The sequence below is a fragment of the Phytophthora infestans genome, genomic scaffold (assembly GCF_000142945.1).
Source record: "Phytophthora infestans T30-4 supercont1.7 genomic scaffold, whole genome shotgun sequence".
Taxonomy (NCBI): Eukaryota; Oomycota; class Peronosporomycetes; order Peronosporales; family Peronosporaceae; genus Phytophthora; species Phytophthora infestans.
Window position 1 is genome coordinate 2929518 of NW_003303752.1, and position 26826 is coordinate 2956343.

The following is a 26826-nucleotide window of genomic DNA, read 5'->3' on the forward strand; positions in this document are numbered from 1 at the left end:
TCCATCCGACGTCAGTGAAGTTTACGAAACAGGACAAGAAACCGAAACAACACAAGAAGTATGGAAAGCAACACAAGACGATTTTTCGGCAACACAAGGTGTGAACCCGGACGTACCACCGCCGCGTGGGGTTGAGCGGAGTGGACTGCGATCTCGGACTAAAAAGCCGCGAGTTGTATATGTTAAGCTGAGGCGACGTGAACAGGCAAATGTGGTGGTGTTTTTATCGGAAGAGAAGTACTGCTATGCAAAAGCTGCGTTCGAGCCAGTAATTGAGTATTTTGCCGGATTAACCAGTCCAGCATTCTACCCAGCACTGCAATCGTGGAAAGAGATAGTTCGCAATGGCATGCAAAAGCTACCAACATACACGTCAGATGCGATAACGATGCCCGACGATAGCACGAACGATACTGCTGGTGATGCTAACGAGAGTGATACAGGATCTGACATTGATCCAGCTGATCTCATCGACACAATGGCAATGATTCGTGACATGGAGCAAGCTGAACACGGTCTACTAGTTGCGGAAGGCAATGTACAGCCCCCCCCCCATGACCACGAGCGACAACATTTCGTGAAGTCGGATTCCAAAACAAGCATCACAAGCCGTAAATCAACCAGCACAAGCTGCAACACCAAACTCCTAACTTTGACGCAAACGTGGGAGACAAAACTGGATTCGTCTGAGTCGGGGTCTACGCCGCCTAAGCAAAAATTGCTACTGACAAAGGAAATTGTACAAACAAAGGCAAAGGCTGTTTCAAAACCACCTGCGCGAAAAAACGACAAGATTGAAGTACTTCAGCTACCCAAAGCTAAGCCCCGGCACAATCAACGAAAGAAGGTGAAACAGGCGCGGATAAAAGCGGTGGCGAAGCCGCAACGACTAGCAGCTATTACACTTCCAGACAAAAGCGCACCAGTACTAATAAGCGAGCGAAAGCGGTAGAAGCGACCGGTCAGGAACTGTTTTCAGCGTTTAAAATGTAATATGCATTCGTTTGTCGACTTAACTTTGCTACGTAAACCTCCTTATGCCTCCTTTATCGCTTTTGTAATTCGTTTACAAAGCCTGATCCAGCAAAATACTGCAGCACTTCTCGAGCGCCATAGCATACGATACAACGTATCCGACGTCGTGAGCAGAAGCCCCCATTGCAGCTGCTAGACGCATTGTATCATGCTTTTCGCGTGCGAGTATAACAGCAATCTCCTCATGAAGATCCATCAGCTTTAGCGAAAACTCGGAAAGTCGCTCGAGCTTCTCCCCCAGTAACTCGATTTGCTGCAGTCGAGACCGTAGCAGCTCCTTGCACATCCGCTCCTTGTGGCGGGGATTGCGTCGGGGGACCTCGTCGCCAGTTGAATGCGTCCGGTCGGTGCTAGCTGAATCGTTTATGGAGCCCAAGCTGGCTTGGTCACTGCGAGTCTTTTTTTTCAAATGATGAATGAGCACTTATAATGTAAATTTTGTGAATGAGCGGAGTGGTAACTTTGACAATAACGGTAATCTATCAGACCCCGGATAATAGTTTACCGAGCTGTGTTGCTTTGACACATTTTTTATGTTGTTCCTTGTGTCATAAGGGGCAGATGTGTTGCCGTAAGAGCTGTCGTCTTGTCGCCGTTGTGCTGCGGTAACGTCGTTCAAGTTTTCTCACAGAGGAACCAAACCAGGTTTCCAACGCTACTGTACTATAACGATCCAAGCGACGGAAGAAATGCTACAATTGCAATTGCTGAAGAAGCGTACTGTAACCTTGCATGTGGGGCTCACCGTGAGCAACCCGTGAGCCTCACGGGGTTGCATGTCATCGCATGCATGGATTGTTGTGGCACCGCGCAATCGATTGAGTATGCCATTCATGTACAGAAGTCCCCCTGAATAAGCGTTGCGTGTACTTCAAATACCCCTTTATATCGGATCTTCTGTATTGGGGGTATATTTGACAAATCACAAAATCGCGTGGATTCCCTATGAAAAGTTATCAGACGACCTCCAGCGCTTATTGAAGGAGACTTATGTACATGTATAATAAATTACATGATGTGATGTATCATCTCAGCAAGCGGCGTACATGGATAGATGTAGCGAGTCGAGTCGATCGCTACTTGCGACTCGGAGCGACTCGGAGGAAGTCGGGCAGACATGCAAATCTTTGCCAAACGAGACGGGTGCCTCGCTTACATTCGACGGTGGTCTCCGACATGATTGGCCTAGTCCACGCGTCTAGCGGGGCATGTGGACTGTCCTGAGCCGGAGCACTGGTCCACGTGAGCTTTTTGCTGTTTGTATCACTCTGCGAAAGCTGTTGCGCTCGCGATATCGAATCCCTAAAAACTGAGTACATGTATTGCAGGTTTTATTGACAAAGCATCAGCTCCGTTAAATTTGATATTATCGAGTACAGTACTGCTTCGTCACGTCACATGAAGCTTCAACGAGAACCATTACCAGGTGGCCGTTCTCAAAGCTTTGTTAGCACCCTAATTAACATAGGAAGTGTTACAGTACTCCCGGCGAGTGCATTTCCGCTGGCTGTCGAGCACCACCCAGGCACTGCCGAACGAGTTTCGTTCCATTCTGCAATTTACGGGCTTCCGATCACTCGATCACCTCGCATCAGCAATGTTCACTCGCACCGCGTTGTCGGCTGCCGTGGCAGTCGCCGTCTTGGCCTCCACTGAAGCACTGGAAAATCTGAAGACCGATTGGGACGCCTATGTCAGCGAGCTGCCCATTCCGGAAGTCATCGATCTGACCGGTGGAGGCGCCATCGACATGCAGATCGGCCGTGCCACGCACAACTGGACGGGGGACGGCTCCATCTCGGGTGAGATCTATGGCTACTCGCTTAGAAATTCCACTCCTACCATGCCCAGCCCGACAATCAAGGTCGCTAAGGGCGTACCGATCACCATTACCTGGTACAACGAGCTATCACAGCCGCACCTGTTCCAGAACTCTGTCGAGGATTCTCTCAACAACATTGAGTCTGCATGCTACCCGTACTGTGGTGTGCCCGTTGTCACACACGTGCACGGACTAAAGTCACCACCAGAATATGACGGGCTACCGTACCGGTCCATCTACAAGATCAGTCACAGGTATTCCACTACTACAACAACCAGTCTGCGTCCACCAAACTCTATCACGATCACTCCAATGGTCTCACACGCCTCAACACGTGGGCTGGTCTCATGGGTGCGTACATCATTGCCGACAATGAGCTTGAGGCGTCGATCAACATGGACATCGAGACAGATATTCCTTTGGTGCTGACTGACCGTTTAATCAACACGACGGGCGAGCTCTTGTACTCGGACGACAACTGCAATGCTGGGTCGACGAAGTGGGTGCCCGAGTCCTTCGGCTCTGTTAACCTTGTGAACGGCGTGATCATGCCGTACGTCGACGTGCCGCCTGCTCAGGTCCGCTTCCGCCTGATCAACGTTGCCAACGCTCGCCACTACAACATCTCCGTGCCGTTCCAGGACAAGTGCCAGATCGTTGCGTCCGACTCGGGTTTCGCTAACAAACCCGAGTCGTTGAAAACTACCTCGTTCTCTTCCCTTTCGAGCGCATCGAGTTCGTCTGTGACTTCACTAACTCCACCAATGGCACCACGTACGACCTCGAGGATAACCAGACGGCTGACCAGCCTACAGATTACGACGAACGTATCATGCGCATCCGCGTCGTCGAGAGTCTCAAGACGGATACTATGAAGTACCGCGCGCTCCCATCTACGCTTGTGAAGTACAAGTCGCTGAAGGAGCTCTACGAAGCCGGCGGAAAGGAACGTACCGTCATCCTCGGAGAAATGGATACCGCGATGCAGTGTCCCCTGTACGACATGATCATGTACCGCTCGCAGCAAATCAACATGACGACTATCACCGGCAGCCTTCACTGTACCAAGGGCACGGTGGAGAAGTGGAACTTCCAGAATCCGACCGATGACCCGCACCCATTCCACTGGCACTTGGTCAACGCGCAATGTGGCGAAACAGAAGAAACCATCGATACGAACCACCTGAAAGATGTAGCCAAGATCCCGAATGCCGGTGACCGCCCCTCGGATACTATCACCCAGGTCTGCTACGTGGCTTGCACTCCCGACGAGTACCTCATAGCCAATAGCACTCGCGGCGCCAAGGACTACGGATTTGACACGACCGAGCCGTACGTTGCTCACTGTCACATTTTAGAGCACGAAGAAAACGCGATGATGAGCTGGTTTAAGATCATGGACGTGGACGACGGCTATGCCGACGACAATGGTATCACGCCGGGCACCGAGATCACCAACACTGTGATTGCTACGGCAATGGGTATGAGTGTTCTTGGTGGCATTGCTACGACGCTGTCCGTGCTCGTCATCTCAGTGGAACGCTTGAAATTCCTCGCCGACCCGCGTTCGCTCTCGATTGCCTTCGCTTTGTCGGCCGGTGTCATGATCTTCATTGCTTTCGCTGACCTGTACGCCGAGGCATTGATTTACTACCGTGCTGCGTTCACTCCTGGTACAACGGACCCCGAAGCTTACGAGCACGGTGGTGCTTCCACTACCGCTGGAGTGTGCGACGACACATGCAACGGCAACACGTATTTGGCCGCTACTGGTGTATTCTTTGTCGGAGTGGCCATCATCCTGTTTGTGGAGTGGCTGGTGCACTCTGTGTTCGAGCGTAAGGACAGAGCTGCCGCCAGGGCTGCTGCCAACGCAGACTTAGAGGCGGATGGCGAGAAAGCTTTGAAGACGGACGACGTTACCGAGAAGGCGAGTGTTGTGCACATTGCATCTCCAGTACCGGGTACACCGGTTGACGCAGCTCGTCAGGAGCTGGCTAGTCCTGCTGGAGAAGAGAACAATGCGCTTCTTGAGGAAATGAAGGTGAAGGAGGAGTACCGTCGTACTGGTGTTCTCACAGGTATTGCCATCGCTATTCACAATTTCCCGGAAGGTTTGGCGCTGTTTGTATCCTCACTCGCCGGTCTTCGTACGGGAATTGTTCTTTCGGTTGGTATCATTCTTCACAACTTTCCCGAGGGTGTGGCAGTCGCTGCTCCTGTCTATTATGCTACTGGAAGCAAGGTCGAGGCGTTCAAGTGGACGATCATCAGTGGGTTTGCTCAGGTTCTTGGCGCAGGCATCGGTTGGGCCGCTGTTTCAGGCGGTATGAGCAATTCGCTGAAAGCCACATTGTATGCTCTTGTTGCCGGAATGTTGGTCTGTATCACCGCAAAGGAGCTTCTACCGGGTGCCTACATGTTCGACCCCAGCGGAAAGCTCTTCGTACCGTCGTTCTTCATTGGCGTCGCCATTATTGCCATGAGTCTGGTTGCTCTAAACTACGCAGGATCAAGCTAAATGCGTAAGATAATGTGAAGATTGTCATTTTTTTAGATCGAGTCACTCACTGTACAGTACATGTAGTTCGAAGTGTATTACTCAGAAATTGAAGCTACAATCCAAGTGGCGAAGTGCTGGACACGAAAATAAAATGCAATCAAGAAAAGGTTTACTACTTACAAGTTTAATACAACGTACTTCGAAGTAGTACATGAAAGCAATGCAGATTCGTACCCTGGATACCATGCCATACAACTCAATTTCTTTATTCTTGAATGCCTCCTTCACAGCAGCAAGGGTTTGACTTACATCACCGCGAGACTAGCTTGAACCAGCATACTTCAAGGCCATGATGCTCAGTGCTATAATGCCTAGACCTCCAAAGAACGCCACCACGAACGCCTTGCCGCTTGGATCGAACCTGTAGGCTCCTGGCAGCAATTCCTTCACTGTGATACACACCAGCATACCGGCGACAATTCCGTACAGTGAAGCCTCGAGTGCAAAACTCATACCACCAGACACTGCTGCCCAGCCGATGGCGGCGCCAAAAGGCTGCGCAATTCCACTCAGTGCCGTCCACTTAAAGGCTTCCATCTTACTCCCCGTTGCATAATACACAGGAGCGGCCACAGCAACACCTTCCGGAAAGTTGTGCAGGATGATGCCGATGGAGAGCACGATACCCGATCGAAGCCCAGAGAGCGATGACACAAAGAGAGCTAAGCCCTCCGGGAAGTTGTGGATGGCGACGGCAATGCCCGTCATGACACCAGCGCGGCGGTATTCCTCCTTCTGACCGGCGTTCTGCTCAAGCAGATTGGATGATTCGGCTGTTGCTGGGCTCTGAAGCTCACTGTGGTTGCCGTTAGCCGGGCTCTCAGGAACCGGAGAAGCAAACGCAGCCTTGTCACCTTCTTCAATCTCACCTACGTCTACAGCATTCGCCTTCTCGCCGGCAGTTTTCTTTCTCTCGAAAACGGAGTGTACCAAGAACTCCACTAGCAAGATGATTACCACACCGCCAAAGAATGCCGCCACGGCGGTCAGATACGCATTGCCGTTGCAGGTGTTATCGCAGACTCCGGTACTAGCCGATCCACCCTTCTCGTACGCCTCTGGGTCTGCGTTGCCGGTCGTGTAATGAGCTCGGTAGAATGTCACTGCCTCTTCGAACAGATCCGCAAGGCCAATAAACAGCATCACACCCGACGATAACGCGAACGCCACAGAGAGAGCCAAGGGACTTGCAAGGAAATTCAGACGCTTCACGGAGATCACGAGCACCGACAGTGTCGTTGCAAGCCCACCCAACACACTCATGCCCATGGCAGTAGCAATAACCGTATCGGTAATTTCTGTACCGGGTGTGATACCGTTATCGTCAGCGTAGCCATCATCCACGTCCTGGATATTGAACCACGCCATCATGGCATTCTCCTCGTGTTCAAGAATGTGACAGTGGGCTAGGTACCGGGTCCGTGGTGTCAAAGTTAAACTCCTTGGCACCACGAGTGCTACCCTCAAGCAAATAGTCTCCCGGCGTGCAAGCAACGTAGCAAACCTGTGTAATGGTATCTGGCTTACGGTCACCGGCATTTGGGATGACGACGACGTCTTTGAGCTCGTTCGTGCTCACCGTTTCTTCAGTCTCGCCACATTGCGCGCTGATTAAATGCCAGTGGAATGGGTGCGGGTCATCTGTGGGTTCTGGAAGTTCCACTTCTCAACTGTACCCTTGGTACAGTGCAGATTCCCCGTGATGCCGGATGTGTTCACTTGTTGCGAACGGTACAGTAGAATACTCATGGTAGGACACAGTACTTCCGTCTCCGTTTCACCCAAAATTAAGGTGCGTTCCTTTCCTCCTGCGTCGTACAGTTCCTTCAGTGACTTGTACGGTGTCAGGGAAGATGGGATCTCCTTCACCTACATAGAATCAGTCTTCAAACTCTCGAGGATTCGGAACTGCATGACGCGGTTATCATACGGGGTCGCCTGGTCCGACGTCTGCTTGTCCTCCAGGTTGTACATTGTGCCATTCTTTACACCACTGAAGTCACAGACAAATTCCACGCGCTCGAGCGGGAAAATGACAAGGTCTGCAGTCAGAGCCTTGGGCTCTCCAACGAATCCCGAGTCTGTGGCCACCACTTGGCACTTGTCCGCGAACGGCATCGTTAAGCTGTAGTGACGCGCATTGGCGGCATTCACCAAGCGGAAGCGCACCTGAGCAGGTGGTACGTTGACGTACGGCATCACGACACCGTTCACCTGGTTCACCGACCCGAACGACTCGGGTACCCACAAGGTGGCACCTTCGTTGCAGTTGTCGTCTGAATACATGATCTTGCCGGTATTACTGATGAGACGGTCCGTCAGAATAAGCGGGATATCGGTCTCGATGTTGAGGTTGAGTGACGACTCCAACTCGGAGTCACTGATGATGTAAGCGCCCACGAGACCTGCCCACGTGTTGAGACGGGTGAGACCGTTCGAGTGATCGTGGTACGTTTTCGTAGATGCAGACTGATTGTTCATGTAGGAGACTGGTTCTTGTAGATAGAAAGGAACGGGAGGCCGTCGTATCTTGCAGGTGACTCCATGCCGTGCACATGTGTGACAACCGGTACGCCGCAGTACGGATAACATGCAGATGCGTGTTGCGTGAGCGTGTACTGGACGCTTTCTTGGAGGAGGTGTGGGGCTTCCAGCTCGTTGTACCAGGTGATGTTGATCGGTACTTCTCTAGCAACCTTAATGGTTGGTCCAGGCGACGTTGGCGTCGAGTTCTTGAGTGCGTAACCGTAAATGGCACCGGCAATGGATCCGTCCTCCGTCCAGTTGTGAGTCGAACGGCCGATCTGCATGTCGATGGCGCCGCCTTTAGTCATGTCAATGACCTCGGGAATGGTGAGCTCACTGGCGTAAGCTTCCCAATCGGTTTTGAGGTCAGTGAGTGCATTGGCTGAGGACAAAAGCGCTACAGCCAACGCTATCGTTACTGACGACATGGTAGATCGAGTCGAAGGTAGCATCGACGATAGTCTTACAGCGGAGGATGACGAATGAGTGCTTGGTTGATGCGTCGAGTTGGAGGCAAGTTGCGGAATGAGATCGTACACCCACGTGAGCCATGAAAATCAAGACTCACCGTCCTGGGTGGTGTTCGTGCTCAGTGAGACCGCGCACATCCGACTGCTACGCTGGACATCTCTATTTCACGTCTTTTTGTACAAGCTGCGGTGGATTAACCTTTAATAGGATACGGTAAGCGTGGGGTTACCGCTTCAGGACGCCCTCTACGGAAAGAAACCGTTGTGACGCGTGCCTCCAGCCTACGCGCTGGTCGGGGACGTGTGTGAGCTGTCCTGTTGTTGACGCTTCCTACTGAAACCGTACCGCTTTTTTACGCATTTTTTTCTGTTAGAAACGACTGTAAAACTCTTACATTAATACCGGTAGCACATCTGACGGGATCCGTTGGCTGGGACGGGCGTTGAGCGCGTGCACGTACAGTACAGTACATGTTTTCCAAGTGATACACAACGTGGCGAGTTGGGTTCACACGAGACGGTCGATACCTACAGTACTGATCAATGATCAGCAATGAAGTGGCATCCTCGTCCGACGTTTCTAAACACCAGTCAAGTGAGTTATTCTTGTGTGAAATTACTACTAATAGTATTAATATTTAAATTTCACAGCTCGTACTCATGGATTTTGAAAGCTCATAGCTTCTCATAGTGGTCGAAAGTAGCTATTTTGGGGGCCAATTAACTCTCCGTGGTAATACTCGTTTATGAATGAATTCATTTACCGGTATATGGATTTATCGTAATGTTGATGCTGTCGAGCGCCAAGAAGAGAAGGTCACTGTGCTTGCCCTAGTTGGTCGACGCGAGTAAATTCAAACTGTGTAGCGTACTGTACGTCCTTAGAAATCTCGTGCAGTACACCACTCTTTAATTGACCTCGTTCTGTTAGCAATGTGCGAAGCTCTCAGACGATTTAATATTTAATCAGTGTACCGACATCGATCGCGAAGCGAATACTGCATACATAAAGTAGAATTTAATGAAACGAAGATCAATCGATGCGCCTAGCGATATATAAAGTGAAGACACGAGAAATGAATTGTCACTTTTTCATTAAATCCATAGAATGAACTGTGCGAAGTCAGTTGTTTGCAGTTCAACAAGAACCTTATGCATGTTATCTTAGCTTGTACTAATTTACGAAGCAAGACGCTTTAGAGGTACTTCTACTCAAGAGCAAACCGAGTATAAAACAAGGTGATACAGTATGAGTACCAGGATGCCGCTTATTGCATGTTTATTTTTTTCTTATCAAAGCTGAGAATAAATAATTGGTTTTGGCTGAGCTACACTCAATTATTACAAGTTCTCTTCACTGAAAATATATTATTGGATCAGAGCATTGGTGCACCATGTACTAAGGAATGATGCTATTGCTTTTTTAGCAGGGCGAGAAAAGATAATGATATCCATCTCCCAATAAGTAATCAGTAATAATTTATTGCAATAATTGAGGCATCAGTTTTTCAGCATCCCTGGTGAGTACACTGCCTAAAGCTAGAGAGCTACCAGACAGTAGTTCGAAGTCGCGCGCAATTCGGTATGGCTTATTTCAAAGTCTAAGTACCGTGATATTCCCTTTTACGTATTGTGACTAGAAGTCAATGCCACTTACGGTGGGGGGGGGGAGGGTCCCGGGTCTCAGATCCAGATTATAAATATATGCGCAAACTACTTAGTAGCCGTCGGAATAGTAGTCTTCGGAGTTATTGTAGCGGGTTTGGGGCTCGGTGAGGTGAGACTTTGGTGTAGCAGCTCTGTAGTCGTTGCTTATAATTAATTTTGGACACCCGATTTTGGCGATAATAAACCACTTTAAGTAAAACCAAGAAATTTAAAAGCCAGTACCCCGTTTGGTACCCCGTTTTAGTAAGTCACAGTCTCGAAAAGAAAGCCGCCTTATACTGTAAACGACAAAAGCTTTGCAAAGCACAATAAATCCATTTGGCACATTAATAATGATCGTTAAAAAATTAAAATGCTCTCTCGACAACTAACCTAACCAGTTGACTTCATGTGACTATTTACTTTTACTATTTAGCCAAAAAGACTGTCTTCCTTCTGATGAAATACAAGTTTCTGGCAACTAGAAACAGCACAAAGATTAAAATCTAGATTATTTTACTACTACTTTCAGTTTTTATCTCCTCGACCTGTGTGGAGCATAGCCAATTGCTAACAAAAGCATCTCTATTTTATTTTTAGGCTTACCAGAAAAATCTTTACTGCGCTCGTTTCTTCTATCTCTTAGTGTGGTTAATGTAGCGCAGCGACAGCATCTACAGGATGCGGAAAATGGCGATCGTCACGAACACGTAGCCGAAATTCGCCCAACGGTCATCGTAATTGTAGCGGAACGTCGACTCGATGTAGCCCTTGACCGTCGTATGAGAGATCGTGATCGGTGTACCCGTCAACGGCTGGCAGCCAAGATTCGAGCCGACATTCTCGTACGCGCTTAACGACTCGTTCCATGTCGGCTCCTCGGGGCAATCACAGAAGACCAGCGCGGATAGAATCGAGATTGAAAATCTCTGCGGTACGATCGTGTACAGCCACTTGTAGCCCGCGGGGATCGACGATGCCGGCGGGTTGAATCCGGCGAACAGCAAGAAGATTGAGTTGATCAACGCGCCCATTACAGCAGCCACCTCGATACTCGGGAACGCGTGGATCAGCAGCTGTGCGAAGTACATTTGACCCAGCACGAACAACGACACGTGCACCCAGTACAGCACGGCCGTAGCGAATCCCTCGAAACCTACCATCGGGTAAAAGATGACGATGAACAGCAGTGACTGTCCGAACACGTACGGGATCTCCACCACCGTCGTTGCGACAAAATACCACAGCGAATTGTACGTCTCGGCGGCGTGCTCACGGTAGAACGCTGAACGGTCCGTCGAGTACACTGGTAACGTGCCCATGAAGCCAGCCATAGCCATGAACAAAGTCGACATGAACACCAGACCTACACCACCGACCAGACCGCTGTACGTCGTGTAATCCACACTCAGGAACGCCAGACCGCAGATGATAGCAACGCCAAACACGATGCCGAAACGGGTCAGGTTGAACGCCGGACTACGCCAGTACAGGTTGAGAAATCGCTTCATCAAAAAGTACATTTGAGTGGAGCCCTTGGAAGCGCGCTTCTTCATGAACGTCACCTCCGGCCACTCCGGTGAAGTCGTCGTGATACCAGGCTGCTGTAGCATGTCGTCCAAGTGGCGTTTCTCCTCACTTTTCGAGAAAATGTCCACGAAGTCCAAGTCACGGGCGCGTTCGTTGCTCACACCGGCACCGATCACTTCAAGCATCCACGGAGCAGGGTTCTGCTTGGGTGGACACGGCTTGACAGTAGGAACCGATTCCAGATATTTGACCAGCTTCTGGCATCGCGTGCCCAACTCACCCACGAACACCGACTCGCCGCCACGCTTGAGCAAGATCAAGTGGTCGAACAAGAAGAACACATCGGATGACGGCTGATGAATGGTACACACGATCGTACGGCCGCTGTCTGCCACCTTACGCACACCGTCCATGATGACCTTGGCCGAGTGAGCGTCCAGACCGCTCGTAGGTTCGTCCAAAAACAGGATACTCGGTTGAGCAGCCAGCTCCACTCCGATTGTTAGACGCTTCATCTGCTCCTGCGAGCTGCCGCGAATGATTTGGTCTGCATTGGGGCACGTACTCGATGAAGTGAGGTACGCGCTTGATGATATCCTTCTGTGGCACGCCATTGTATGTGATCTCGCCCTCAACGGTAATGTTGCTCTCCACGGGGAACTGCGCCGACAGCATCTTCATCAGCGCCGACTTGCCGGAGCCGGGCTGACCTAGCACCAACGTGATGGTGCCCGGTTTGAACACACCGCTGGCGTTTTTGATGACCTCCTTGCGCACCACACGTCGCATGGGCGACATTCGCGCCAGTGATCGCGCGACCGGTGTTGTACAGCGTCGGGATCTCCGACTTGGCTGTCACATCCTCGGTGATCGTGATGTCGGCTTGTAGGAAATGTAGAATCGAGTAGATGTGAATGACTTGGATTGAACGCGTGCCAGACGCGTTTCGGCCCCCGCCGGGGCCTCGTCAGTGGCTTTACCAATCTCGAAGTGAGAACTAACCAACCATCCGCTAGCTAAGACCTATCACTATGCCTAGATCCTTCTAGAACCTTCCATGTGCCGTAACATAGGATACTACTCTGGAGTCGATGTACGTGCACATCTTGCACTTCCAACACTCCCCCTCGACGACATGAGTCGTAGCCGTCTTGGTCACGAGCGTACAGCCATTCTGCTGCTCTCCGCATGATGCTTGTCAGCTGCAGCCTTTTCACTGCATACATTCTTGTAGGGTTTACCACCTGCGCGCTGGCCAGCGTATCCGTTGCTGCCGCGTTCGCTAGGTTTCCCGGCTTCCTCATGTTCACCACCACGTCGTCCCTTGACGCCTTGTAGCCGTCCTTGAGCCTTGCTTGAGCTTGTTGTTGTTCCCCTTCTCGATCGACCTCTTTCGATCCACCACTCACACCACTCGAAACCACCTCCTTGTGCAGAACTCGGCCGTCCTTTTCCCGAACGCAAAGAGCGACTGCGTGTCCACCGCGCACTTGTATGTTCCGCTCCCCCTGTCGTCGGAGCCCGTTGCTTCCGCGACGACTTGAGCGTGAACTCCCCCAGCGCGTATTCCGCGTACACCGCAGTGTCCATACCAAGCCGTTTGGGCTCATAACCTGTAGGAAATGTAGAATCGAGTAGATGTGAATGACTTGGATTGAACGCGTGCCAGACGCGTTTCGGCCCCCGCCGGGGCCTCGTCAGTGGCTTTACCAATCTCGAAGTGAGAACTAACCAACCATCCGCTAGCTAAGACCTATCACTATGCCTAGATCCTTCTAGAACCTTCCATGTGCCGTAACATAGGATACTACTCTGGAGTCGATGTACGTGCACATCTTGCACTTCCAACACGGCTGTCACCGACAGATTCTTGTAGCGCACTTCCAGCTGCGGCATCTCGCTACCGATGGATGGCTCGAAGCTCGACGCTAGGTAGCGGTTGAGCGCCTCGGGGCCGCGCTCAAGCATGGTCTTGCCCGACTCCAGGTTGAGGGGTGCCGGTTCGCTGCCATCGTAAGTCTGTGTCCTCGACCAAAGCAGTGGCTGCTCGGGTTGTCAACGCGTACGATTAGTGGATGTCTTGCTCTCGACTGAGCAACTTCAAATGTGAAAGGAGTTTGCTGCAAAGACAACAGCGTGGGCGAGCAAGCTTGTCATTCCGATTGCGCGGCGGAAGAGCGAGCAATCGGGTCCGTCCGATTGCTCTCACGTCGCGTATTAGAGTGGGATCTGCGCTCGTCGATGCATGTCATGTGCGCGTCAACCACACGCGGCGTGTCACGCCGTCGACGTCGCTGCTGCTCAACAATCGACACGTACACCAGCGAGCGAGCCGACCGCGCTGGCCCCCAACAACAGCACATGTATCTACGCCATATCATAGAACATCGTTGCAAAACCGCTGGCAAAAACTCGCTCTTCTACGTGTTCCTGTTGGCTGTCAGCACGTATCTCCTGGAGTATCGTCGCTATCTGGCTCCGACGAACATTCAGTTGCTGCACAAGGAGATTGAAGATGAAGCGCAGGAAGGTTACGCACTAGCCATGACGCCAAAGGTGAAGAGCACAGACGACTCGAACTCAGACACGTCGCATGACGAGGTTATGGTGGCTGTCCCGCGGCGTGAGAAGAGCTTCACCCCTGTGTCTATCGCATTCACGGATCTGTGGTATTCGGTACCGAACCCGACCGATACGAAGGAGACTCTTGACTTGCTCAAAGGAATCAGTGGCTATGCAACGCCTGGTACTCTGACGGCCTTGATGGGATCCACTGGTGCAGGCAAGACGACATTGATGACGTGATTGCTGGTCGCAAGACTGAAGGTACAATCCACGGCAAGATCTTCTTGAACGGCTATGAAGCCAACGACCTTGCTATCCGACGTGCAACGGGTTACTGTGAGCAGATGTACGTCCACTCGGAGGCTTCTACGATGCGTGAGGCACTTACCTTCAGTGCGTTCCTACGTCAGGACAGCAGCATCCCGGATAGCAAGAAATACGACACGGTGGACGAGTGTTTGGACCTGCTGGACATGCACGACATTGCCGATGCCGAGTGGCCATCATCTGACCCGGACTGATCAGAGACGATTGTGCCAGCTTGAGACAGTACGCGGCCCGCGCTAGTCGCACATACCGGTGTACATGTACAGTACTGTACATGTCCAGGCTGGACTCCAGCGGCCACCGGAACATCGGCACCAGCTACTAAATGACTTGGATAGGATCCATCGCCAATCAAAATGAGCCGCCAAAGTATATGACCTCCTATTAGCTAAATTCGACCCGAAATATGTTATATTTAAAATAAAGGTCTCTGAGGTTCTGGACTACCCTTGGCTGAACAGATTATCTGGGTTGCTTAATTCCAATAGAGTGGTCGATGTCTTTGCTTGCTCTCGTATGAACCAGTCATTTGTGGTCGACCACCGGCTTGCTGCTGCCACTTTTTACCAATAAAAAGGTCAGTATAGTTATTACGGGGAGCAATTCAACTGTGACGGGGTCACACAGCACCTTGCGCTAGAGGAAGCTAGCTTCCGAGAGTATACAAACTCTCAGTGAGCGGCAGTTCACAGGACCCCTCTTTATTCAAAGAGAGTGGTTGGAACCCCCGCCTGTGGAGACTCTTCAGGATTTGAAAAAAATGGACGCTCTACGAACGCTCTTGTCTCAAATCGCTCCGGACCTCCCAGCTATCCGAACGACGTATACGTGTATGCATACGTGTATGCAAACCACTCATTACGCATTCCCGCCCCCCCCCCCGATCGACGGAAGCCAATGAACCCGGCGGAGCGAATGCGACGGTCGGCGCGGAAACGTGTGCCCCCTGAATCGGACAGTGACAGCGATTACAACGTAGATGACGAGAACAGCGTTAGTGACGGAAGCGAGCTCGCGCTAGGCACGACGTCGAGTTCGACGGAGCATTCAGACAAATCAAGCCGCTCGGAAGACCTTCATCCTCAGCATTCGACTTCTCCCCTTCCTGGCCGCACCGTCTTCGAGTCGTGGGATGCGTTCGACACGTACATCCGCACATACCAAGCGATAACGTACCAGGTAAGGTGTATTTGGTCTGCTTAGTATATGACCTTCTCTAACAAGCCTATTGATATCCAGGTGTTCAGACTTCGAACAAACAAGAAGGTTGGCGAAAGAAACGCCGTTATCCAGCGTACGGGCTCCAAATCTACACCTATTCCGGAGACATGGGAATGGTACGCCAAGACGCTGGGGTGCACCCACGCCGGAAAGCTCAAGCCGCGTGGGAAGGGCAAGAGAGCACGTCAAGAGTCTCGCTCGATCGAGTGTCCTACACAGGTAAGCCATCCACTGGCGGGTGCTGGCGGGTGCTGGTGGGTGCTGGCGGGTGTTGGCAGATACAGGCGGGTCCTAGTGTGTGCTGGCGGGTGCTGGCGGATAATACAAGCACACTAACGTTGTAATGTCTTTTAGATTAATGCCTGCGTTCGAGAAGTGGATAAATCAGCTCACAAGTTTGTTGTATGTATTACGAAGATGAGAACGACCCATAATCACTTGGTTGATTCGACAACGTATCAAAACTACCCAATTAACCGAACAGCAGTTGGGGAGAGTGTTCTGCAAACCGTGGGGGTTCTACAAAAGGCCGGTGCAGGAAAGAAGAGCATTCACCAGTTTATTACTGAGAATTCCGACTGTTCACCGACGATAAGGGATGTACACAATCTGGTACGAAAGCTGAAGAATCAATCAACCCAATCAACAACTAGTGCCCAACGTTTGAAAGCGTGGATGATGGATTTCTGTGGAGAAAACGGCAACGTGGGCAGAATTTTTGTAGAGGCACAACAAAGCAAGGTAAACGATGATCGATCAGATATTTATTCATACCACCGCTTATAATCCTTTTGCTGTTTCAGAAAATTGCTACGTGCATAACAATGCAGACAAAACACATGCGGTATCTGTACGATCGTTTTCCGGAGGTCTTACTTATCGATGCTACACACGGAACAAACGTACCGAAGTACAAGGTATTTTCCTTCATGATTTATGACACCTTTGGTAAAGGGCAGTACGTGCAGCACGCCTTAGTCCAGAATGAGCGGAAGGAAACCCTGGAAGCAGCCATCGAAGAATTCAAACTGAACAATCCTGCTACGAAGCGGCTGCAGTGTGTCATCATTGACAAGGACTTTACCGAAATGAGTGTGCTGGAGGCGGCTTTCCCTGGGGTCAAGATTCTACTCTGCCAGTTTCACGTAATTAAGTACCTATCCGAGGAGATCGCCAAGGCCGACGAGTACGGGTTTAATCCGTGGCAGAAAGAACAGTTGAGAGGTATCGTCTCCCTGTTGGTGTATGCAAAAAGCGAGAGAGAGTACAACAAGCACCGACGTTACATGCACCAAGTCATCACTGTGGGAGGCGTCGAGCGAGATAGTGCTCCAGTCGGGCACACTACCGACTCAGTCGAGCACGCTGCAGACGCAGTCGGGCATCGTGTAGAGCCTGTCGGTTGCGGTTCCGGTCTGGTTGAGCGTGAAGATGAAGAGGAGGAGGATCACCTAGAAGCGAGACTGCATCCCTTCGAATCGAATTTCAAACGAAATTGGGAAAATTGCAGGGGCAAATGGTGCTTCTAAAAACGCCAAAACGCTGTTACGCTGGGAAACAACACGAACAATCGTCTAGAGGCCTCGTGGAAACAAATTAAAGACATCGTGAACTCTTTCATGCAGCTGGACGAATGTATAGCGTCCTTGATGTACTACCAATCGCTCGCAGAAAAAGATTTCGTAAATCGAATGTTCAAGATTGGTGTTATCCACCACGCCTCATACGACAAAGAATTGCACTACGTATCAAATCTAGTCAGCGAGCACGCTTGCAATTTGATTTTTGAACAGTACGCATATGCAGTTGGGCGTGCTACATACAGTTTCTACGAAGGAATTCCTGGTGTGATGTTTATCAAGAACACGACTCACGACGACGATGCGTTGGACGAGCTCAATCAAGAGTACAATGTGGACACGGGAAATGGCGATGCTCGTACATGTTCATGAGTACACGGCTGCTTCCTTGTAGACACGTGTTATACTTGCGCAAGGCATTGAAGAAGGAGACTATAATCCCGGCTCAGCTACATCCGAGATGGTTGCTGTCAACATTACGAGCATCATTTACAGTTCCCACCATACCCGATAAGGCTTTTCGCATACGACGGATTGTTAGACCCGAGCCAAATGCTTGGGATGCTAATCGCAAGTTTCGCGAAGCTAACCAAGTCGCAAACGCTATCACGAGTACAATGAGCAGTCTGGGAATGCGTGAGTACCGAGATGCTCTTCGAGTGTTGAATACTGTCGCTGAACTTTTCAAGCACCGACAGTTTCATGAAATGGATCGCCTAGTTTCAGACACTCAGTGTGTCCAGACTCAGCTACAATCTGATGCTCCCCCGCCCGAGGCTGAAGAGGTCCCGCCGGAGCCCGACCAACCACCGCCTGAGTCTGACGAGTTCCCGATTGCGTTCGAACCACCGGAGCTCGAGGAAGTCTCAACTACGTTGCCAGAACCGATGACTGTGACAGATGAACCACCGGGGAATCCAACACTTCCCTCAACTGAGTTAAATCAGCCCCCGACTGTGCCCCACCTATGCCCGACTACGGACGAGCTGCAACCGACTGAGTCTGGAGCATTGAGCGCAGTTGTACAGCTGTTAAATACTCACTACACTACAGAGCCTGTCGAAACTACGGATGATTTTGAAATTGCAAGTCCAGTCCGACCGCGTGGTAGGCCAAAGCAGAAAGCATCCGCAAAGAAAGCCAAGAAGAATCGCGAAATCTCCAAAGTTTACCACGATTCAAACATGCATCAAATGAAGCTGGATTTATCGGTGCTCTCCGCCCTATTACATGAAGACCACACATTCAATTCTGCAGAGACGACACTCCGACAATACCGCTGTTTTATTTTGGAGAAAAAACAAACCAAGCAGCCAATCGCCCACCAAAAAAGCAAACTATCACGGAAGAAGACGGTACTAAGAGACGAAGATATATCGCGAATTCTTTCTAAAGATATGCTGCGTAAGTGCAGCAAGAAGTTATCGGCCTTCCAAGGGAAGAACTACGGTCTCCGAGAGGTGGATATACTTCTTGAAGTGCCAAGTATTGGTGTGTTTACAGCTGGAGCACTGACTACAATGAGGAACTATCACAGAGCGATGGATGCTATTGCTCAGATTGACAAAGCTACTGTCTGGGCTACGACTATTGATTTTGGGACTGAGGTCGACCCGTGGTTCATCGTGGAAGAAGATAAACGACTACTGGAAGGCCTAAAAAACACGCGTCTACAGTCAAATGAGGTAAGACACCTACCATATTTTTATGATAGCTCTCAATAATAACTTAATTGTTTTAGTTTGACCTATTAGATCTTGTCGGACGGGGAAATTTTAGCGATTCCACCTTAAGAAAAAACTATACTCAAACAACCCGCGAGTGAGTGGTGGTGATAACCCCAAATTTGTTTGGGTGGGTTGTGGGAAGGAAGATTTCAATGGATGCTGAGACTGTCGAGAGCATTCTGTCGACAATTACTGGGGAGTGTGTACTCATACCGATCAGCTGCAATTCGAACCATTGGTGTGCTATTATGATCGACATCGCAAAACGTATCGTGTATATCTACGATCCAATGAAATCAAGCTACGTGGCCAGCGTTCGAGTGGTAGCAGAACGACTTACACCTATGCTAGCGACAACCACGGGAGAAAGGTTTCGAGTGCAAGCGTACGAATCCGACATGGGGATTCAATTGGACAACTACAACTGCGGGTTGTTTATTTTGCTTGCATTTGAACAGTTCACAGGTGCGCCACCACTCGGGTGGATGAACAAGAAGCTGCTGATGTATCTGCGCTATAGATATCTTTGCTTGTGTCTTCACTAAAAATAATACATCTACCTTCTTTCAGGCTTGTAGAAGCTCAGTGAATGAACAAGAAGCTGCTGATGTATCTGCGCTATAGATATCTTTGCTTGTGTCTTCACTGAATATAATACATTTACCTTCTTACAGACTTATAGAAGTTCGCATGCTCCGCTTGCTTGACTTAGCTAAGATACCTTTATCCGGATATACGCTGTCGCGAAAAAAGGGTGGGCAAACTGGCTTTTGACTAGTCGGGTACCCGTCGGTGCAGTCGGGAGTTGGTCGGGTACTTTTGTCCTGTCTCACGGCTTCTAGGCGGTTGCAGCAACACGTGCCTTATTCAAAAGAGAGCGAAGTGACCTAATTAAGGTAGAATGTAAACTGAGTATATTTATAGGTAGATTAAGCTTGGGCTTAATACAAACTATAAGTCACTTATTGAAATGCAATGTCCTCAATCAATGGTTGGCTTTGGACGACCTTGGTACTTTGTACCAAATATTCCGAAGTATGACGTGTCATACTCCTGAAGTGTGACGTGTCAAACTTCATGTAGCCAGGGTACACTTAGGGCTACGTACCCCGTTACATTCTCCCCCACTTAGGTTCGGTTTACCGACCAATCAGAATGAAGAGGTGTTCGTCACAAACTTTCATTCTCAAAGTCGAAAACCATCGACTTGGCCGCGCGAGCGCGGCGGAGGCTCACTTCACAGTTCGAGCCTCGAGCAGCAGTATGTGCGCTCTTTTTCTAGGTCTCCACTTCGATCGTTTACCATGCCTCGTGGCACTGCAAAGAGCGGTGTGAAGACACGCTCCAAGGCTGCTGCCGGGAAGGCGCAAGTCAAGAGCACTAAGCCTCACGGCAAAGGCTCGGCACTTAAGGAGGCTACTCAGGTGGCCTCCGAGGCGATCGGTTCCTCGGGTGACGTGGCTGTGGGAAAGCAAGCAAGCAAGCGCCGCAGCCCGTCGCCCTCGGCCTCTCCAGACAACCGTCCGAACCCTCGGTTCGTAGAACGTGAGCTCAACTCTGACAGTGAGGACGAAGCCGAGTCCGAGAGCACGCACGATGCTCCTGCGGGATCTGCGGGAGGGCACAGCCCAGTGCCCAGCTAGCACAAGGATGACAGCGTGCAGTCGCTCGCTAGTGATCAAGGTGATCACAGTCCCAGGACGTCTGTGCGCTCTGAGAGTCCGGCCGTCAAGGCTAAGGGCACCCCCAAAGCTGGTGGCGATGAGGAAGAGAATCCTCGCAAACGTCTCTCGCTTGCCGAGGGCCTTGCGCGTGCTAAGGCTTCTAAAGCCGAAGGCGCGAAGCCCTCAAAGAAGCGTACAGCCTCTAATTCTCCATTTCGCGAAAGAAGAAGACTCGGCACTCCCATCGGAGCATCTTCGACTCCTCGGATGAAGAGGAGGAGAAGGAGGAAGAAGAGGAGGGGGAGGGTATGGGTGCTATCGCTGAGCCCCGTAAGGTCTCGAATGACCTCGACCAGCAGCAGGAGGATTTCCAAGCTGCCCAGCGTGTGCATGGGGGCTCGGTGGTGGCACCCGTCAGCCAGGGAGCTGCCATCAACTCAAGAGGGTATTGGCCTCCCGAGGAGAGCTCTGGGGCTGACCTCTTATTAGAGCTTCTCGTCGCTCTTTGTGGCCTTGTTGGCGGCCACATCTCTAGGGGCATCTACGAACGTGCCCTTGTTCAGAAAGAACAGTTGTTCGTTGACAACTTGGAGGCTGCTCGGTGTGTGCTTCTCGCGCCACACCGCATTCCCCTTAAGGACTTCACGACTTGTCGTAAGAAGCCCGAGACCCGGGGTGGTCTCTATCCTCTTTGGGGATACCCCTGGGTTATGCCCGAGAACTGTCCCACGTGGAGTTCTTGTGAGGACATGTTCTGGGCATGGGTGGAGTCTCTTAAGTACTCACCCACGGAGTTACGGGAACTCCATGAAGATCAGCTGCTGTCCCGTATCCTGGACCAGCGTGATCTTCGTGTTCGGTTTGCCCATTTGGTCAGCAAGAACATGCTGCAAAGGGACATTCTGAAGCGCGCGGCTTCTAGCGCTCACGATGAGCGCGGGTACGGAATGTGTTAGCGTCCGTACCCCGTTCGGGCAAGAAGCCCCGGATTACTTATGAAGCTGCCGCCGCTTCTGTTTCCAGATTGCGACAGCCTTCGAGCAGTCAATCAGGAGCCGTTCAATCGGCTCCCACGAGCTCTTGGAGTAGGCATAACCCCTCCACTTCACGAGGAGCTGTCGCTAACCGCGACGCCGTTGCTCCTGGAGGACCCGCTCCACGTGGAAGTGGTCTTCTCCAATCCGGTCAAGCAGGGGCGGAGGTGCCCTCGTACGAGTACGAGTACTCGGCGCCTCCCGAACGCACTCTCGTCCGAGTTCTCCGGCTGCGGGTCGGACACAGGGCCCTGAGGTTGACCGCCTTCGTCAACGCGTCCTCGTGCTTGAAATTGCACTTGGCCTTGGGACTGGCGGTGATGCTGCCGCCCAGGCCGGGAATCAGGGCGAGCTCGCTCGTCTTGCGGGCCGCCTCGACCTGTTAAAGCGAGAGGTCGCGAGCCTGCTGCGGGTGGATCGCCGGGCCTCTTCGTCCGATCTGGACGAGGCCTTTCGCATGATCCGACGGACCGAGGCTCTGCTGCTACGTCCGGAGCCGCCTGCGGCACACTCCCAGACGTACGCGTATGGCTCCGGGGTCCGTTCGTACGGAGCCCCTCCGGCGTACGGCCTTGACCGCAGCCTGGCCGTTCCGACCGAGGCTTGTGTGCCTGCTCGGACGCCCTCGTCGACGGCTGTGACCAGCCCTTGCTTCGAGGAGCTGGGTCAAGGTGGGTCTGCGAGTCAGCAACCCCCTGCGGATCAAAGTACCGCTCAAGACGTCCAACATAGAACGTCGGGTGCGTCGTCATTGACTTTGGCAGGTCAATGGTGTACGACGCACCTTGTCTGGCCAGGATTGCAAATGGTCTGATGAAGCGGTGCTTCAGCTTGTTGCCGCCGACAGAGCTGACAGTGTCAAGAGGTAGGCTCCTCGTGTCTAGTAACACTAAGTCCCCCACTTTAAATACACTTAAGTTTCCTCTTCCACGTTTGTCGGAGTACTTCTTTTGTTTATCTTGGGCCGCTTTTTTGGCATCGCGGACCCTGCTGAGAACGCTCAGCTTGGTGTCCATAAAGTATTCCACTTGTTTCCGCAGCGAAACTAGTCTCACATCCGAGACATGGGAGGAAAGGGCTTTCCGAGCCTCTCCCCCACTTAGAATAGAGGAGTCAGTGTTTCCTCGAAGAGTGAGAGGCACTCTGGGGTGACGGAAGCCGTTCAAGTAGAAGGGCGTGAGCCCCTGGACGCGTGTACCGCGCTGTTGAGCGCAAGCTCAACAACTGGAAGCTGCGTTGACCACCTACGTGGTGCTGCCGCGCACACACTGCGCAGAGTGTCCTCGAGCACTCGATTGACGCGCTCTGTCTGGGCGTCTGTCTGCGGATGGTCCGCAGTGGACATCTGCAGACGAGTTCCCAGTAAAGGGAACAGCGTTTTCCAAAACGCAGCCGTGAACCGCGGGTCTCGGTCCGAGACAATTGTCTCCGGGAGACCGTGATAGCGGAACACACCATCGACGAACAACCTTGCGGTTTGTTCGCCTGTAACAGTGACGGGAACCGGAGCAAGATGTACCATCTTGCTCAGCCGACATACAAACACCTAAATTCCGGTGTTGCCGTGTCCGTTGGCGGGAAGCCCAAAGATGAAGTCAAGACTCATCGACTTCCAACAGTCCGCCGGTACGGGCAGGCTCTGTAGTGGAGCCAAGGAGTGCCCTACGGGTTTGACCCGCTGACATGTTTCACATGTCTTAACGTATCGGGCCCACCAGAAGGCCTGAGAGACCGACAGAAAGGTCTTCTCGCGACCCAAGTAACCACTGGAGGGCGCGTCGTGCGCCTCCGCGAGGATATCGAACTTCAGATCCTCGTCGTTGGGTACGACCACCCGTGGAAGTTCATTGGGCTCCACCCGGTAATAGAGGAGGCCATCCTTCAACTCATATCGGTGGAGCCGTGAGCACTGTCGCGACGAGAGCCAGTCGGACGTCGCGGCTGTTCCTGTCATAAGGAACTTGGCGATAGGCGCGACAGCCTCATCGTCCCGATACGCCGTGCGTATCCGATCATATCGATCTATTGTCACCCGTGTGATGTGGGCCAACTCGTAGTCAGAACGCCGAGAGAGGGCGTCCGCAAGCACGTTGAGTTTGCCCGGCTTGTATTCGACGCGGAAGCTGTACTCCACGAAGAAGGACAGCCACCTCGCCATCCCTTGGGAGAGGTGAGGCGAGTTAGTCGTCGTCCTCAAGGATGCGTGGTCTGTGTAGATCACAAAGGGCTTAGAGCCCAGAAGGTGAACACGAAACTGCACAAGAGCATATTTCATTGCCAGGAGCACCTTGTCGTGGACAGGGTAGTTCCGCTCAGCGGCTTTGAGCTGCCTATACTGGAACGAGATGACTCGTTCGTGTCCAGCCGTGTCGGCCTGCAGCAATGCACACCCGATGACGTAATCGGAGGCATCGTAGACGACGCTAAACGGCGTCGTCTCGTCCGGCAGGGCCAGGACAGGGGCCTCTTGGAGACTGGCCTTGATGCTGTCAAAAGCATCCTGGTGCTCTTGGTCCCAGCGCCAGTCGACGTCCTTCTGAAGGAGGCCCGACAAGGGCTTAGCGAAGCCCCCGTACCCTGCACTGTACTTGTGAAGGTAGTTGGCCAAGCCCAACCACTTTCGAAGATTCTTCTGGGATCGGGGCGTTAGCCATGCTGCTATGATCTTGACCTTGTCTGGGTCAGCCCGAACGCCCACGTTGCTTACGAAGCAACCGAGAACTTTAATCTCTAGTGACGCGAAAACGCACTTGTCGATGTTGGCGTAGAGCTTGTTTGCTCGCATTACGTCCAACACTCGACGGAGGTGTCCTAGATGCACCTCCATGGCCGTCTTGCCTCCCTCGGCACGGCTATGGACGAATATGTCGTCGAAGTACGTTTGTACGAAGGTACGCAAAGGGCGGAGCAGTTGCGTCGCCAGGCGATTGAACGTCGCCGGGGCGTTAGACAAGCACTGCGGCATGACGAGCCACTCCCAAAGCATGCCGCTTGGAGTGCTCACCGCGGTGAGCGGGATGTCACTCTCTCGCATCCGGATCAGGTAGTATCCGTCTACCAAATCCAGCGCACTGTACAGTACGCTCCCGGCCATGTTGTTTAAACAACACATCCTTTTGGGGGATTGGTGTTTGGGCCGGCACCGTCGCGTTGTTCAGCCTGTTAAAAGCATGAACTAGACGCCACTTTCCGTTCGGCTTCCGAACGCAGAAAGTCGGCGTCGAGTGCGGGGATTTCGACTCCCGCACCATGCCTCCTTCGCTTTCGCGGCGAAGAAGGCATCAATGACCTCGCACTGTTCGCGCGGGAGAGGCTATTGCCTCGTGACACAATACTTTGTGCCAGGCACGAGATCAATCTCATGCCGTACTCCTCGATCCGGTGGGAGTTGGGTTGGTGGGTGTTCACCACGTCCGCATACTCCGTCACTAAAGGATACACCGGATCCGTGGGGTTCTTAAGGATCTCAAAATTCAAGCGCGTCTGACTCTGCTTGCTTAGGTCTTCCAGGACGTACTCGTCCAAGACAGAGGAGGGGTTCAGCTCCTCCCGAGTGGTCGCAGGTCTCATGAGCAACATCTCCGCAACCTTTCCAGCCTTGCGGTTGGCCAGGAAAGACTCGACCGTCATTTCCTCGAGGTTCAGTATCTCTGCAACCTCTGGCAACGGTTCCAAATGAACACCAGATGCCTTGACGGGTAAACCGGTCTCGCCATCGAAGATGTGATAGCACTCTTCCACCGGCTTGTCGGAGGAGCCCGGGCCCTGGACTCCAAGTCGCTTGAAGCGACGTCGATCCGAACGAGGTTCGGATCCGACTTGAGGCGGCGGCGGCGTCGTTGACGACGGCGACCGTGACGTGGAGCTTTGCTGCCCACGTCTGGGGATGTCGGCGCTGCGACATCCGAGGCACTCGTGGCCTCGTGTGGTACTATGGTACCCACACAAGAAGCGTGTTCGACGCCTTTATCTTCAGTTAAGGTCTGGGCGACCGCGTGTGGCACTGTGTTACCCACACAGGAAGCGTATCCGACGTCGTCCTCTTCAGTTAAAGGTCTGGGCGACCGTGTGTGGAACTCTGTTACCCACTCTGAACACGCAGTTCTCGGGTGTTCGTGACAGCTGTCTGCGGAACTAAGCTACCCGCCTGTGGACCTAAGTTACCCACTTGGCCGGCGCCTCTTCTGGGCGCGGCCACCATCAAAATATCCTCGGAGTCGTCATATACGTCGACGACTCCCAAGCATCTGCCGGATGCTTTGGTACCCTGGCAGCCCTCGCGGGCGCCCCGGGTCCTGACAGAGATGGGAGCATAACTCACCAATGCTCTGTCGGACTGCACAAGGCGGCTGGCACCGATTGCCTTGCCTCGCCAGTCGATCCAGGGCTCGTGCTTCTCAAGCCAAAGAATGCCCAGGATCATATCATATGGATCCATATCGAGAACAGTGAACTGTTCGAGGCTGTCAAAGTCTTCAAACTTGACGTCCAGATCCACTTGGACGTTGGGGACAGTGACGACCTTTCCGTCGGCCAGTCGCACTGACACCGTCTTGTCGCCCTTGCTTTCTCTCAAAGTATCGGACAACTTGTTGCTATTACGAGCAGCTGTCTGGCGGCGTGCGAAATTTTTCGACGCCCCAAGAATCGATCAAGATTCTAAAGGGGTGATCGTATCCCCGTACACGACCGTGTACTACGAGCAGCCCGTCGCTGCTCTTCGCCGATTCAAGAGTGCGAAGACTCTCAGGGGCTAAGTCCCCGTGGTACGCGTCACCCGCGCACCCATCACGAAGACTTGGTTCTTCCCCAGTAAGGCTCCCTGCCCCCGGGATCCTGGCTTTTGCCAGCGACCCTTCAGGACGGGCTTGGGGAAGGACCGTCTGCAGAGTCTTTCCGCGGGAAATTCGGGCTTGAAGTGGCCCATCTTCCCACAGCCGAAGCAGCAGATGTCACGCTGCTCGGCGGACCCGAGCTCCATGGGGACTGGTCCGTTGGGGCTCGTTCGACCGGGAGTCGACATGGAACTCCCAGGCCACGCTGAGGCCGGCGTACGCGCCTGGCGATGGCTGTACTCTTCCTAAAGATCCACTTGAATCGCCTTTTCAAGGATGT

At 52.2% G+C, this 26826-nt stretch overlaps 5 protein-coding genes across 5 annotated transcripts; 2 read left to right on the forward strand and 3 right to left on the reverse strand.

Annotated features, from left to right (window-relative positions):
• Positions 1-2632: 2632 nt before the first annotated feature.
• PITG_05385 (Zinc (Zn2)-Iron (Fe2) Permease (ZIP) Family) lies at positions 2633-5378 on the forward strand (the record flags this gene model as incomplete). The annotated part of the gene is made up of 3 exons (XM_002998993.1): positions 2633-3040; positions 3106-3513; positions 3585-5378. The coding sequence occupies 3 exons, from the start codon at positions 2633-2635 to the stop codon at positions 5376-5378; spliced, it is 2610 nt and encodes an 869-aa protein (XP_002999039.1).
• A 303-nt stretch (positions 5379-5681) lies between these two features.
• Positions 5682-8374, reverse strand: PITG_05386 (Zinc (Zn2)-Iron (Fe2) Permease (ZIP) Family; the record flags this gene model as incomplete). The annotated part of the gene is made up of 5 exons (XM_002998994.1): positions 5682-6826; positions 6870-7061; positions 7106-7289; positions 7338-7889; positions 7976-8374. The coding sequence occupies 5 exons, from the start codon at positions 8372-8374 to the stop codon at positions 5682-5684; spliced, it is 2472 nt and encodes an 823-aa protein (XP_002999040.1).
• A 2363-nt stretch (positions 8375-10737) lies between these two features.
• Positions 10738-12108, reverse strand: PITG_05387 (ATP-binding Cassette (ABC) Superfamily; the record flags this gene model as incomplete). Its single annotated transcript, XM_002998995.1, has 1 exon — positions 10738-12108. One exon carries the CDS (start codon positions 12106-12108, stop codon positions 10738-10740), a length of 1371 nt encoding a protein of 456 aa, XP_002999041.1.
• Positions 12109-12496: 388 nt separating this feature from the next.
• PITG_05388 (uncharacterized protein) lies at positions 12497-13561 on the reverse strand (the record flags this gene model as incomplete). The annotated part of the gene is made up of 2 exons (XM_002998996.1): positions 12497-13198; positions 13421-13561. The coding sequence occupies 2 exons, from the start codon at positions 13559-13561 to the stop codon at positions 12749-12751; spliced, it is 591 nt and encodes a 196-aa protein (XP_002999042.1).
• Positions 13562-13843: 282 nt separating this feature from the next.
• On the forward strand, positions 13844-14679 carry PITG_05389 (ATP-binding Cassette (ABC) Superfamily; the record flags this gene model as incomplete). The annotated part of the gene is made up of 2 exons (XM_002998997.1): positions 13844-14339; positions 14381-14679. 2 exons carry the CDS (start codon positions 13844-13846, stop codon positions 14677-14679), a joined length of 795 nt encoding a protein of 264 aa, XP_002999043.1.
• Positions 14680-26826: the final 12147 nt, after the last annotated feature.